This window comes from Sinohyriopsis cumingii, chromosome 6 (assembly GCF_028554795.1).
Source record: "Sinohyriopsis cumingii isolate HCF-2022 chromosome 6, ASM2855479v2, whole genome shotgun sequence".
NCBI classification, from domain to species: Eukaryota; Metazoa; Mollusca; class Bivalvia; order Unionida; family Unionidae; genus Sinohyriopsis; species Sinohyriopsis cumingii.
The window spans coordinates 64,160,169-64,176,977 of record NC_142966.1 but is presented as its reverse complement, the minus strand read 5'-3'; the positions used below and the strand labels follow the sequence as shown (position 1 = coordinate 64,176,977).

Sequence of the window (16,809 nt, the reverse complement as noted above, 5' to 3'; positions counted from 1 at the left end):
TAACAGTCAGGAACAAAAGTTAAACACAATATAGCCATACATGACAATTGCAACACCCAAGTATTTGGTTAGGCACTGCAACATTTTATATACTTATTGCTTATAATCAACGCACTCAATAAACAGCATTTTCAAACGCTAGCACTAAACCAACACAAATAAACAGCAATTTTGGAAATTATTCTCGAATAATATTATAAATCATGGTGCTATGCAATATATTTTACACTGTCATAGATTGTGATTTTTGCCAAGAGTATACATTCTACTTATATGCAGCCCCTAAAATTTGGTAAGGAAAATACATTCTCTGATACACACGTGGTAATATTACTGGCTATTTGACGTCGTTCCATTGATTGTAACCGCAGTGCATAAAGTAGAGAAAAGCCCGTTTGTCTTGGGTTTTCAGCTGTTATGAGAAACACCACAAACATAAACCCAGTTCACGAAAGTCACAAGTCCAATTGCACGGTAATGACATTGGAATGAGTTTCAAAACATCAATTTATTTCGCTTAACCAACAGCAACACTATTGTGAAAATAATTCACGGATTCCCTGAACAAATAGATTCAGATATGTACGAGCAGATGCTAGGGCTGATACGAATCAGCAACCGAATTTGATCATTGTGAACTCATCTTCCAAAGTAAACTCTTCCCATAATACTATTTCAAATTAAATTTCTCACGTCGTCACGTGTATTTGAAATTTACTTCAGACGTATGCAAGTACAGATTTCCTCTTAAATTTCATTATTCAGGCAATTTTCCTTAGATTAACCAGGTTTATAATATTCCGTAAGTATTAGTAGCAGCCATGGTAACAACGAACCAGGATCTGCACTACACAAAATCTCGAGTTAACAACGATCAGGACCCGATTACACATCGAACTCAACCAAAGTCGCAAGGAGTCAGAATGCACTACACAAAGAACTCGGCCCAGGTAACAACGAGTCAACCTAGACTATAAATTTTTGTAGCTTTCCTCATTCCAGTTTCTTGTCCTGATATCACGGAGGTATTTCTTAAACTGATGACTAAATGCTTTGTCAGGAAGCAATTTCCCTTAAAATAGAGAACCAAAACTATCCTACGTTCTTCATTACAGATTGATATCTAATTAAGAACAAGCGTTAGCTATTCATAGATTGCAAAGGCTCTCCGCAAAATTTAATTCAGCATGTGGTTTGGAAAATATGAAACATAGAACAAACAAAATAAATTAGGGCAGTCGGCAAGGAAAGAAGGCCAGGGAATCTATTTGAAGCAGAAGTAATATTCAAGTATTCAATGTTAAACAAAAGAGTATGATAACCTTAAGTTGCGATCATTTTTGCTTTGTCATTTATAACAGAATTGAAACCGAGTTGGCTTTGGACTAAACGAGTAACACAAACAATGTGTGTGAATGACGGGACTTTTGTGTATTGTACGATAATAATAAATGAAACAAATCTATGTAAAGTGACCCACGATTTATTCCCATGTTAATTCCCATTGTACGTAATCTGACCCACGATTTTTCGCCATGTTAAATTTCCATTGTACGTAATCTAACCCGGGGGGGTCTGTAATGCTAATTCCCATTGTACGTAAAGTGCCCCCCTTCACTACTCTCGTACGAAATTCTTGGAAAAAGACATCTCTTATAAAAATTTATTCGGATTTCCGAAACCGGAGTGATATTGTTTCTGCAATTAACTGTAGGTTTCAAAACACAAGTTTAGAGCATACGTCATCGTCTTCCATCTTGAATTCTTCGTGGGGACTCGAACTTGAAATAATTAGAGCAATTTATTATTAAGACTTCTAAAATTAAATTTTATTCGTGGATTTTTCTCGTATTATATTTGGATTTGATTCTTGAAACGTAAGTTCATATTTTTTTCTCTTCATATTTAGAGTATTGTTTTCCAGGGAAATTTTAGTTTTCAAAGCTTGTTGTTTTTTACTCTTTTGTTACTGTTTCATTCGAGCCTAAACACGTAACATAAGACTGTTTTAAGTTTTTTTATCTCCACTTTTTAAATGTTTTTGAACCATGTAACGACGATTTGTCTTTCTTGCCAATATCGTTGTCCCCATTTATTGTGCAATGCTTTTTTTGGAGTTGTAACATTGACCTACTGTCTAATTCCAATTGAAATTTTAAAAATTTAAGCTGAAAAGGGGTTTAATTAGAACATAGCAACAGTTTTAACCTTGAAATATCTTGTGGGTCGGTGGTTCTTTCCGGGGTTTTCCCGGGTTCTTCCTCCACCATTAATACTGGCCGCCATGTATAGCCTATCGTGTGCTGAAAAATGGCGTTAAACCCAACAACAACTACAACTTTGAAATATATTGAAATTAACTGACTTCGCTGCAAACTAAATGGAAAATATAATGGGAATCGAATACGTTTTCAATGGAGCAAAGAAATAGGTTTAAGAATAAAAAGATCTTGGCAGTGTTAAAAGTAGAAAAGAACTTTTTTTAAAAAAATGTTCAGAAAGAATGTAAAATGTCAAGAAAGAATAATTATCACGAGCAATAAGTTAAGCAAAGACATGGAGAGATAAGTAGAAGAGCAAAATAAAATTTAAAAAAAAACACAGACAAAATGTATTACTTTATTGGGAGCGTATGGGTTGTATAAGCTGACGTATTTAAAGACCAATGTTTTAAACTACGATGCTTGGGAAACCAAAATCCTTTACTCGAGATAGAGAAGAGTTAAACGCGACTTAGTAAAGTAACTTAAGTGACGTGAATATTTCTATGATAAGTGCAAACAAAATTAACAACACAATTAGCACGGTATACATTGCAGTTGTTGAAGAAAGATATAGCATGCTTACAAAACTGATATTTGATATGTACACAGATGCACTAGCACCATATTTACCAGCACATATAGCTTTTGAAGAAGGGAGGGATAATACATTTCGTTGCTAAAATTACTCTCAGAAAAGCCGTTGAGAGCAATGCTAAACAAAGAAAGAATCCTGCCGTAAGTCCTAAATCTAAAGCGTGGCAAAGACAAACTATGTTCCGTAAATGTAAGAAAAATTATAAAGTGCTCGATCAATCTACGTCACTAAAAGGTAAGAATTTAAGCTCCATTACACTCAACAAAAATAATTATTTGGTCGGATGGATGTATTGTTAGAGAGGTGTCAGTAAATAATAAAAAAAAGTGTTTGGAGAAACTTACTGTATACACTCATATATAAACTCGCCTATAAGATTAGTCCAACTGCAAATTGTACAGGCCCGGATCTGCCGTCGCATAAAGCGCTGGCAGATCCGGGTCTGTGCAGTTTGTTAGGGATAATCAGTGTAACAAAGGAACATCGACCATAATCTGGATTATGCTACATCAGATTAGGATCTTTTTTTATGAGTCTGCCTATCGCAGTCCACTTTTTTTCTTCCACTGATTACTCATGTTGCTAAATGCACAACACACCTGCTTTTGATGATCTTTTTATCTCATATTTAACACATTGTTCACTTGCTCGCTCTACGATTAACGCAGTCAATAGCTAAACAAACAACAGCCAAAAAAAGACAACTTTCATTCGACTGTAATGTTTATTGTAAATAGTTATTTTCATGAATAGTACATAGTACCATACCACATTAAGATAATCGGTGTATTTCTATTCGGAATTGAAATAAATCTAACGAATTCTTATAGAGCACAGTTTTAACTATTTGCTGTAACTGGATGCTGTAACTATTTGCTTTAACTGTGCTATATTGTTTAGGTATCGTATATATTCATAAGCAATGTTTGTTCAACTTAGGTGGTAAATTCTTATCGATGGAGTGTGACGTTGTATAATTACTGGAAAAAAACTTACATAACATGTTCAGTGATTAAAACCTGTCGGGAGTGTTGTCCGACATGATGCAAATAATTAATAAATCAAGCCAATAACAATGATGTCGCAAAGTTTGAGTCGACTGTCATACTATACTTTTCTTTGTGTTTTTCAGCTTAGTACTTTGCTACGGTTGTCTGGAGGGAGATAATTATAATTGATCATTTAGGACGAACGGGGAAAGTAGTTACCTCCGATGCCTATTTAACTAGGTTGGGAAACTAACTATACTGTATACCTGGAAGGATCAAACATGCGTTAGTTATGAATTGGAAACAGGACTCTAGCCGAAACATTTTCACTTACTGGTAGCGTTGAACAAAACAAATATCAATGTGTCAACAGGTAATGCATAGTTTTGATTTTTAAATGATCTGCATTTCTCTACTTCATTGGTAAATAATTTTGCTCATTCGCTAAATCTGTACTTTCACTATTAGCTCGAAGATGTTATATTGCCCCAATTATTGATACTGCGTACCAATTTTAAAAAGTATTATCATGGATGTAACATTTGCAATATTAGCTTTAAACTGAAAAAGAAACATGGGAATCGGACAAAGCAGATGATGCAGTCTTAACAAGGACGAGTTTCGGTTTGTAAAATGCATGAATAAAGAAAACGTCTCATGTCGGTCATGTCCGAGGACGGTAGGGACACCCATAGCACCGTCTCCGAGACATAAACCATGCTGGACGCTGCGCAGGATTCCTGGGGACGTATTCTGGTTCACATCCACAAAGGTAGTCATATCTACGAGAAGAGAATGGAAGGCGAGATATTCTGTAACAGAAAATAAAAATATCAGAGCTATTGTCACGAAACAGAAATGAACTGTCCATTCGAATCATCTGCTTCTTCTCCAGTCCTGCTTTCATTGGAAGAGGTGACGACACGACTAGAATTATTTGTACATAATAGTTTCGCGCAATCGGGCAATACCTGTTTCTGAATTTTATTATTATTTTAATGATACTTGCATCAGCTTATTTGTTTTAAGCATTCAAACCCTCAATAAACCATAACAAAGAGAACTGCGTTGTTGCCTCCTCGAGTGCATCGTTAAATGTTATAAAAACAGTGAACTGTTGTGTGAGTGTGTGTGTGTGTGTTTGGATAGAGTTACGTTGAATTCGTATTTTTGTCTCTCAAAGTATACATATTAGTCCGCATTACCTTACTAAATACAAATGGAAAACGTTAAACTTTGCTATTTTGTTGGGTTTCTTTTCTTTAGTTTTATCTGGAATCTCAGACACAAGACTTTGCAATATGATTGATCCTTATATATGCCTCATTATGATGTTATTAAATCAATACGATAAATTAGTAGCATAAAACATGAACAAGAAATACCATAGAATACCCTAAACTGCACATAACAGGGGAAATAATAAAGTTTGTCAAAATAGCCAAATTCCTAGGAATGTTCAGATCTTATCCTACCCACTCTATAAACTGAACAATGCAGTTACCCCGACACAACGTCATGGACGGGAGGTAACCCTAATTGTAACACAATAGCCCTTAATTATGGCAAGAAACAAGACCATGTACGTGATATAAGGACAAACATGATATTCGAGCTAGAAGAAAATTACATAGGGTACACCAAGATGGCTCAAAAAATTACAAAACCGTACAAAACTACTGCGACATAGTAATACCTGAAACAAACACAGCATTGGGAGCTAGATTACCCGACACCTGCTCCATTTACACAGCCGAATTCTGGGCCATTATTGAAGCTCTAAACTGGATCCAACTAACAAATATTAGACAAGCAGTTATCATTAGCGACTCACTTAGCGTCATCAACTCGATTAAATCAAACTACTCTATCACAAGAAGCAACTTCCTGAAGGAAACCATCCACTTAATTAAACAACTGCTAAATAACTAAAATATAATAGAGTTCATGTGGGTACCCTCCCATATCGGATTAGCAGATAACGATAAAGCAGACCAAGTAGCTAAACAATATCGCATGAACCTGACTCCATTGCATTATGCTACAGCGTCCAAGAATTGTATAGCATCATCAGAATTAAAATCGACAACAAGTGGCAACAACGATGGGATAGCAGCTAAAAGGAAAGCAAGCTATATTCCATTCCAAATAAGGACGTACCAACCCACCACAACTCGTTAGAAGTCATAATCAAAAACTTATCAATAGGATAATAATAGGCAAAACTAAATTAGCCAGCAGCTTTGGGAAATATTTGACAATCAACATAAACTCAAATGGCAAATGCCCACACTGTCCACTCCAAGAAGATTTAGAACATGTTTTAAACACCCGCCATAAGTATGAAACCCAAAGAACTATGTGTGTGTGATTTGGATTTTTTACCGTAGCTTTAACAATTTGTCAGTCATACTGCTACGATGTCTGCAGTGTGGCAGTTTATAGTGATGTCTAGCACTGGGGTATCATGCTGCAGAGCTGTAGCATGATGTCCTACCCAGTCACATTATCCTGGCACCAGGCCGACCAGTCCTAACAGTAACCTCTTAATGCTGAGCGCCAAGCGAGGCAGCTGTTACTACCATTTTTATAAGTCCTTGGTATGACTCGGCCGGGGATCGAACCCACGACCTCCCGCATCCGAGGCGGACGCTCTAACCACTAGGCCACCGGAGCGGTAAGAACCCAGTGAACTAGGTTTAGGAATAAACAACATAAAATAGGGTCCGCACCGACCTATCCAGCATTTCTCATAGAACAAAACTTAAATAAGGACATCGCTTACAAAAAATATTAAGGGGCCCGAGTGGCCGAGTGGTCTAAAGCACTCTCTGTTACGGATCACTGCCATCTCACCTCTATCTGCGTGGGTTCCAGTCTCGGATTCAGCCTATGTGGGTATGTGAGAAAGCTTGCCAGTAGCTTCTCGTGGGTCGGTGGTACTTTCAGGGGTTTTCCTGGGTTCTTCCTCCACCATTAATACTGGCCGCAATGTATAGCCTATCGTGTGCTGAACAATGGCGTTAAACCCTACAAAAACAACAACAAAAATATTATAAACTTCCTCACCGACATTGGGAAAACGGGGTGGTGGGTGGGTGGTGGTGGTGGGAGGTTGAAACAAAAGTGTATGACCCGCTAAACAGTAAATAAATACAATTCAATTAATTACAACTAAGAGACTGGCTAACAAACTAAATGTAAGGAGTAAAAAGACCAGATGTCTTTGACATGTCTTAGCGGCCCGAGTATTCGGCAAAGATAAGTCTTATCAAAATAGATTTAGCCTGAAAATAACATCACATAAATAAACCTATCCACATGCTAGGACAGCAATCAAAATAAAATAAGTCCAAACCTATAAAAACTAGTAGACAGGCTAGCAAACTTAAAATTAGGGAATAAATAAGAACAGATGTCTTTGACAAGTCTTAGCGATCCGAGTATTCGGCAAAGATATGTCTAATCAAAATAGATTTAGCCTGAAAATAAAATAACATCACATAAATAAAACAAAATAGGAACAATTATCATAACTTGTAGACAGGCTAATAAACTTAAAATCAGTGAATAAATAAGATCAGATGTCTTTGACATGTATTAGCGACCCGAGTATTCGCAAAGGTATGTCTTAATCAAATAGACTTAGCGTGAACATAAAATAACTTAGCTTCATCCCAAAAACTAGGAAAATAAATCAAGCATAAAGATAGATTAGCAAGTACTTAACCCAACCCTAAATCCACACATACAGAAATAAATAAACTGCAATAACCCTTAATCTAAACTAAAAAAAAATCTTTTCATGTATTTTTTGTTTCATTCTTTAACAAATTTGTTTTTTTCTAGGGAACCACAATCCTACAACATAAAATTAAGGACACTAACAACTTTTCCTACCGCAAGGTGACCGCAGATTATATGTAGCAGAACAAATGCAGCTGCACTAAGGCACAGCCTCTCCTCGAGGCTAAAAACAATTAGAACACCTAGATAAGACCCCCAAAACTAGTATAAGGTGGTCTAAAAAAACCAAGACCATCATGCTCCGCTGCACAAGGCGGCAAAGTCTAACAAGATGGGAAAACCTACTATAATCCCAAAATTAATACCTATAATGTGGTCCAAACCCCAAGGACCATCAGGCCCGGCTGCACAATGCGGCAACCAACTACCTAGCGAAAATAGTTAGGATCCTAAACTTAAGAATATATGAGGTGATCTTAACCCCAAGGACCACCAGGCCCAGCTGCACAAAGCGGCGCACCATTAAGCCTAGGAAAGTTAAATAACCATCCACAAAAGGGTGAACCCAAACCAAGAACCACCCCACCCAAATCAGACTCAGTAGATAAAGTTTAAATAACCCTACAGACTATCACTAAGCGGTCACTGGTACGGTTCTATCTTAAAAAAAAAAAAACGGCGCAGAATATATCTCCAAAAATCCGTCAAGTCTCAATTCATTGACATTTTGACAAGGGAGTCAAAATATGTATACCCTGGATAAACCCAATGTGCCTTCCTAGTGAGCAGGCTCTTTCCTGACCGAACCTTCCTCCTCGCTACCCCCGGATAATAAATTAATAAACGTGCATAGTACATATTAAATACATGAAGGGAGAGGCACTTTTTCCTCTCTTCATGAACAATTAATTAACCCTCCACATGGGAATAAAAACCTAGGTGTCCCGATGTGACGTCATAGTGGCGATCAATCGCTATTGGCGTCACATACTGCTTGGTTGACACCTAGCGAAGCTAATGCAGACTGAATTGCTACCTTTAGCTCGAGTGTGTGCTGGGTCTATCCCCGCTGAGTATAGCCTTACAGGTATAACGGTACCAACTGCGCAAGTCCAGGTGGGCGGAGCCGAAGGTGTAGAAGATGGCATTCAGAAATAAAGAACAACACTAGCTGTGATTGGTGCATTATGTAAGAGTTGTACCTTCTGTTAGGCTTAAACAATAGTTATGCCTCTTGGCAACATGTTAATTCTGATCTAGATCATATTTTGTATTTTGTATGATTTTTTTTAAAATGTGGTACACATGGCTGAAACTGTGTTTGTTGTGACTAGATAACTCTTACCCCGGTCTAGTTCCAGCAGAGTTATCTTTCTTAAATGCGATGGAGTACCTGGTTTTGTCCTTGTGAAATTGACAATCTAGCATTGTTGTCTATGACAGTGTGTGACATGCATGCTGAGGTAGGATAGAAAGTATATTTATTTCACAAAACATTAGCATTGAGGTATATTTTAAACCATTGGTACCGTGATACCTACATTCAGGTCGCTAGGGTCTATGAAGCCAGTCATATTGACACAAGACCTGACGGCTCAATTAAACAATGCCTTTAATGCACATTAATGCCCAGGGGATGAGGCTCTAATTCCTTCCCCGGGATCAATTAAATAGTCTGCTTATGGACAATAACCAGACGCACATGCCCGTATGGGCGAAAGCGTCTATAATTGAAATGAAAATGAAGATGGAGGGCTATAATTCAGTTACGTGATGGTAACATTATACGAATGGTTTATTGTGGATATGAAAACTAAAGCACTGATTTAAGAGCTAATTTCAGTTCTCAAATTTCTGACTCAGTTTAGTGTGATTAATTGATTAGGAAACAATTCGTAGGTATGGTAGTGTTCTTTTCTCCTGCTTTCGAAATCGTACACATCCGACCAGTCTGGAACAAGTGGCCAGCATAGTTTTCATCGCTATGCAACGGAAATCCACACAAAGGCTGCGAGCGTTGACAAAGGTAAATTTAAATTTACATCGCAAACGAAATCATCCCATATCTCGCCCCTTAAATGAGTAAAATTTATATCCATGAGAAAGAATGTTGTATGATTAATTTATGTGTAAGTCATCCTAAATGCAAATTACGACCTTATCATCTCGATGATGTTAACATTTGGAGGGGATCCAAATGTATATGCTTCGAATAAAAAAATCTACTTGCGGCGTAGTTTTAACTGTATTTGTATGCGGACTAGCTTTATTCTTAACGTAGTTAAATCTGTATGATCTGCATAGGGGAATTTTGAAAACAACTATTATCGCGAATCATTAGGCATGTGGCGTTCAGTACACAGGTGACTCCATTACACCTTGCAAACCGCTCCGATGGCCTAAGTAGTTAGAGCATTCGCATCGGATACTAAAAGTCGGAGGTTCAAAGCCCGGCCGAGTCATACCAAAGACTTATAAAATTGGTACTAACAGTTGCTTCACTAGGCGCTCAGCATTAAGAGGTTAGTGCTAGGACTGCTCGGCCTGGTGTCAGGATAATGTGACTATGTGGAACATGATGTCACATGTCTGTGGCATGATGCCCCAGTGCTAGACATCACTATAAACTGCCACACTGCAGACATCTTAGGGATATGACTGAAAAATTGTTAAAGCTACGCTTAAAATCCAAATCACACCCACCCACACACCCACCCTTGCAATAACACTAACTAGCCTGTCCACTTACATGTCTCATTCAGCGCGCGCGCGCGCGTGTGTGTGTGTGTGTGTGTGTGTGTGTGTGTGTTTGTGTGTGATTCCTTAATCTGCAAATGTTTCATACATACATGCAGTGGCAATAAGATAAGATGCAGTGCATAACTCAAAGCAAGTTATATTTCCTTAACTGGTCATTCATTGTAATAGCCTGTCAGACCAATTTTATAGCTGCAAAGAAGAATACGAATATATACCATTGCATGAAAAATATCATGTAAGCATTTAGCAACATTTTATATTCTGTTGCAAGTTGTAAGAAGGAGTAGAAACCCTTTCCTATTTTCTGTCCGCCATATTTCGAGGGTCACCAGGAAACCGCTGTGCATATATTACCTCAAACCAACTCGGCTAGCGTGGGTACGTGGGAAAGCCTGCCAGTAGCTTCTCGTGGGTCGGTGGTTCTTTCCTGGGTTTTCCAGGGTTCTTCCTCCACCAGTTATACTGGCCGCCATATATGGCCTATCTTGTGCTGAAAAATGGCGTTAAACCCTAGAGCAACAACAACAACAACAACAACAACAACAACCTCAAACCAAACCGTATATATGTGACTAAATTTAAGCTTCACGAATTTGCAATTTGCAACATAGTCTCGTTCATATACAAACCAATCCAGTGCACCATATGGTGATTTCATTAGCCGGAGAAATCCGATTCCTCTCAGCAATGACAAGATTAATAAATATCCCAGCTTAAAATTATCCCACGCCTGATCATTGTGATAAGAATATACATGCGTTAGACAGATAACCTAACATACATCTCACGCAGTCCGCAATCTTTTTTTTTGTTAACGACCATGCAATAAATTAAATATAGCAGAGCCCACGCACTTGTTGGTAAGCTAACATAGGGTTCAGTCTGCGATGAGGGAAGTAAGATACTATCCAGTCATGGTACTTGTGTGCTGATATGCAGAGATGACTGACCTTTGTGTACATAACTCAGGAGTCAAAGCAGGCTTAATGCAGCTATTAGATATATGCTGACATTGTATGAGCTGTGATGAAAGTGAGCGATGATTTTCAGCTTGACCATTATGCCTGCGCTCTAGCGTAAGAAGTTTCGTTTGGTTTTCCATCTTCTCTCGCTATTAAAGAAACGCCAGAGATTGGTTTCATTGGTAAATGTATACTGCTGACTAAACATCATTGGGTTTCCTTCCCTGCATCATTCATATTCATTATCATCTATCGCCTTCAACATCATCCTCAGTATTATCTCCTCCACTTCCTCCTCCTTCTCCTCCCATCATCATCATCATCATCATCATTATCATCACCACCACCACCACCACCATCATCATCATCATCATCATCATCATCTTCTTCTTCTTCTTCTTCTTCTTCACCCTAACAATGAATAATTATCAGAGGATATTTTAAAGTTACGTATTCGACTTCTGCATTGAATGTGCTGATAATATTCATCATGTTGCATCTCTTGAACAATGTGGGTATGTGAGAAAGCTTGCCAGTAGCTTCTCGTGGGTCGGTGGTTCTTTCCGGGGTTTTCCCGGGTTCTTCCTCCACCATTAATACTGGCCGCCATGTATAGCCTATCGTGTGCTGAAAAATGGCGTTAAGCCCCACAACAACAAACAAACAAACAAAGCATCTCTTGAATAATTCTTGAAAGGGAAACGACTCCAGAGAAAGTTTATGGTTCATTAGTAAGTCAAGGGAAAGAAGTTTGAGTCTTTCAGAGTTCAACGCAATCGATTTTAGATTCAAGGGTCAATCCCATTGGAATAAGTTCTCTGGAACCAACACTTTTTTATGCTGCTGGTGTTTGTGTGCGTGCGTGTGTATGTGTATGTTGGTTTTTCTATACAATATGTTATATCTCCATTCTTTGGACATCATTTCTTTCATATAATAGAATGGTCACATTGATATATTGGAAGGTAAATGCCTTAGAAAGGTTTTCGGGTTTGCTTGACTTTTCATACCCCAAACGGGAATCTTTTCAAAACAATGAGGAACTACTATAACCACAAACACTACGTTTTAATATTCACAGAAAGCACAGTACTTGTCCAAAACAGTACAGAAGTGAGCATGATAGTCTTGACTGATCTTCACCTTCCACATTTACAAATCCAATGTGTGCAACAACTGTCATAACATGTACAGCGACTCAGACTTTTGGGAGTTTTGTCCAACATGATGTGAATAATTACTAGCTATAAAGGTAGTGACATCAGTCCAAAGACTCGATTTTTATGACATGAATTTTCTTGTTTTCCTCAGTTTTGTACTTAAATGTATACATCGAAGTCGAGAGGAAGATAATCATGAATGACAGTTTATGTCAACGTGATAAACGAGTTGTCTCCCTTATATATGTATGTTGCATTGTCAATTTCAAGATCATTCCTTTAAACTAAACCACGAATGTATGCCGACGTCTAACATTCGCACAAATTCGGCTATATAGAGAACAAGGATTGAGCAAGAAATTGCAAATGTATCGAACTATTTTTTTTAATTTGTAACTTCTCCGTCAGTCCTATAGATGATTCAATTTCAGAAATAGCCGATGTGGTCCGAATATATTCTAGTTTCTTTTATTTGAGGTGAAATTTCCGGAGAGCACAATATGAGACAGCTCTATAAATGACTAAGACAACATACACATGAGGGATAATTCCCTTGACAGGATATAAAATGTAGCCTGGCGTTTGAAACAAAAATGTAGAACATACCGTGTCTGAAGTCTGGCAACTGTTCGTTTCGGCACAGGAGTCGTTGTGACGCATTTTGTCTTACAGACACCGCAGTAGAAAACTCTAGTAGTAGAAAATTGTAGATGAAATGAACAAAAAAACAGAAACAAAACAACATACAACAAAATACCCACATCGTGTCACAATTAAGGAACATACATTTTTTGTCATCATGTTATTGTTTGGTCCTGTTTTTTCATGAGTAGCTGACCACTCGGCTGGAATAGGTCGTGGGTCAACTAGTTTTATGATCTCATCACAGATAAAATATAGCATATGGTTTCAATAATTCATGCAGATATATGTCTTTTTCAATGTTAATAATTTTGTAATGGAACTTGACTTAGTTTATTGGTTTTAAGTACTCAGAACCTAATGGAACAAAAATAAGAGAACCGAGTTGTCACCTACTAAATTATGGCATTTCAAGTAATGAAAACATTCAATAGTTGTATTAAGGTGTCATATCGGAAAACATCATTGGTCTACCTATAGATACATAAATAATAGGTACCAGTCCGAAAAGTGTCATTACCTTATTAAATAGTATTGGAAAATGTTGGAGTCATATTTTTATCCCATTATCTCTGAGATAAGATTGCATATCGCATTTGAGCTCAACAGATACCGTCATTACAAAGTATTAAAAGAACCGGAAAAATTAACATCCTATTACCAAAGTCTAAGCTGAACAATGATGAAAACTTTGTCCCATATTGACGGAAAAGAAAGTTGAAACATTGTAACTATTCACTCGTAGAAATGGCCCAGGTTGTCCTAATAGATTGTGGTTTCCTTATCTGCAGTGAAATTTGTGTATGCTTTTACTTTAAATTTCCAGGCCGACATACACCTGAAGTATTGTTTTGTCTCTCAGAAACAGCTACATTTGTCGTAATCATGTAAACTGTTGACATAGTAACTAGTGAGCCGATATATGTGAGTTTTGAGGGTCATACGGGAATTATCATTAGCCCACAGGTTTACATATAAATACTGGCAGAGGGTAAATAGACACTTTTAATCACAAACATGCAACATACTATCACGCACAAGAGTAGAGAAATGTTCACTTACACACAGTTATATTCTTACAAACATACTATTCACACACAAGGTAAGGATGTGTTTATAGCCACACTACTGTACCCTTGCATGAAAACATAATTTCACACACAAGGGTAAGTGAGTGTCTATAGATCATAAGCATATTTACTTGCGACGGTAAATCTACATTCACCTCCTTCTCCGTCGTTGCTGTTTGTGGATGATTTCGGAAAGAGACAAGAAAAATTGGAGAATAATTTCCAACGACATAGAAAAGCAGAATAAGCATTTATTCAACAACAAAAGGACGAGGAAAACAGAAAACGAGAAGAAGAAGAAAAAAAAAAGAGGAAAACATGGATTTGTGAATAACAGAAGTAATGGACATTTTGGTGGAGATAAAGTAATCTGAGAAAAAATGTGTCAAGATTTCTAAACTTTCCGTCACTACATCCATGTTGCTACCACTACCTACAACAACAAGAGAGAGTAGGACATGACTTTGGAAAGAGATTGAGACCATTGAAGCTGAAGATGTCATGTCCATAATTTGTTTCCAGAAACCCCACCTAACTGTCCTCCTAATCAGGGTCACCAATATCTCTTACGAAAGATATACTACTCAATGATTGCCAAAGTAAAACGTAAATCCATTTCCATGTGGTGTGCGTGTCATTATCAAGTGCATTTAGATGAAATTGCTAATAGCACAGGATACTACAGACAAACATGTGACCAATGGTTAATCAATCGGGACCAGCAAATTCATAGTGGAGGCAGATGTAATGGGTGATTAACTTACAAAGCATGCGTTACTGAAAGAAAATAACGAATTCATTCCTCAACTTGCAAGCGAGCCGTTGTCAGCCCCACTTGTTACGAAGAACATCGGATGAAACTAGTTCAACAACAGAGAGGTACTTGCGAATTATTGAGATTGTGTTCAGCTTGTGGAAATCGTATTCGAACCGATAACTCCAAGGCACAAGTATGTTCGGAAAGAAAAGAAGCCGTTTTGTGAACTTATTCATCAATGCATACCAGAACCTATATTTGTTTCACTATCCCACGTGTGGCACGATTCCAGAAGGACGTGAAAGATCTGTCGAGTATCCCGCAATCATCACGATTGCTCGGAATGGATCTTCGACCCTACCGAAGACACTTAAAACGAAGAGGACATCCAGCGTTACGGGGACTATCATCGATATGCTGATTGAATCATGTCACGCAGTTTCTCGAGATACGATGGAAAAGTTCTTTTGAAATATTATTCTGATCAACGTACCGAAGGTTTCACAGTCACCATGAACAATGCCGAACTCATCTGCATGAAAGTGGAACAAGTACAGTTTAAATATTTAATGATTTATTTGACCATGCCCTTGAGTAAAATGACTAAGCAGTTTGAAATGATATACATTGCCAAATGTTATTTCCAACGCCTTTTCAATACCGAAGCTAATCAACTCTTGCATTTGCCTGACGTTCTCTCATATGACTTTGACGGTATGAAAACAGAACAACAAGATGCAGTCTATGCTCTGAACCAAAATCACTCCTCAGCCCATTAAGATTTTGAAGAAGAAATAATGAAATATTGACGAACCAATGTGAACATTTTACGCCGCTGCTCTGTAAAATTGCGACAATTGTTTCTGGATCGCGGAGGCATCAATCAGTTGCCAGGAAGTTTCTACAATGGCAAAAGCATGTGCATTATTCTATCGAAAGAGGTTCATTAAAAGCGAACAGACTAGTCATCGTACCCACTCAGTCCTATTTCTCGGTCAACCGTTGATACTCCACAAATGCTGGCTGCAATTATTATTTATGAGAAAATGAAGACAAATAGATACATCATGCTAGAAACAGAGGAGGAAAGAAAACTTGAAGTCTTTCAGTGAAAGGCTGGGATTTAGAAATCACCCACGATCCAATGTAGAATGCAAACGCATTGCCGATGTTAAGACGTGGTAAACATATAACCTCTGAATCCAAGCGAAGGCTTGTTTGAAGATGAACCAATGTGACACGCTTGATGTTCGACATTAACGAATCTGAAGAAAAGACATCCATTGCATCTATGTGTGTTCCTTGTATCATTGGATGTGCAGTTATATTTGATTCCTCTCGGCAAGTAACTTCTAGACAGAACACATCGGCGTGAAACACATTAATCAATAAGAAAGACTGATTAAGTACAAAGGTTTACATGCAGCTTACTGGTATCATCCTGTCTTCCCACATCGATTTATGTTTCCTTTGTGTTGTGCGCGTGCTGAAACTTGTAATCATGATTACTCTGGTTGCCTAAATGATTCAGAACGCGCTTTGACATGAACATGGGTGAGAGGCAAAATGATTTATTGCTCTAGATTGCGGATAAGAACCGTTAAAAGTATACAAAATTTGTCTCTTTTCTACCACAAAAACACCTTTATGACGACGACTTCAATATATGGCTTTTCTCAGGTTCATCAACGAATTTCTCAAACTGAAACAAAAAGGTAGTGTCATTTCATCTTCGTGTCGAACTACAGATGAGACAGATAAATTATATGTAACACTACAGTTCCTTACGAGGAGATCACTTGAAACGCTCGAAAATTAACGATGGAAGACAACCGTATGGCGAAGTTTAGAAATGTCAGCATT

At 37.7% G+C, this 16,809-nt stretch overlaps 1 protein-coding gene across 1 annotated transcript in view; it reads right to left on the bottom strand.

Annotated features, from left to right (window-relative positions):
- Positions 1–2,603: 2,603 nt before the first annotated feature.
- LOC149797087 (uncharacterized) overlaps positions 2,604–16,809 on the bottom strand; it is a 32,314-nt gene continuing 18,108 nt past the window's right edge. The window contains exons 6-7 of the mRNA XM_089961761.1: positions 13,084–13,167; positions 2,604–4,660 (exon numbers count right to left, since the gene is read on the bottom strand). Coding sequence (XP_089817887.1) covers positions 4,513–4,660; positions 13,084–13,167 — 232 coding nt within the window. The 3' untranslated portion in view covers positions 2,604–4,512. The remainder of the gene's footprint in view (positions 4,661–13,083; positions 13,168–16,809) is intronic.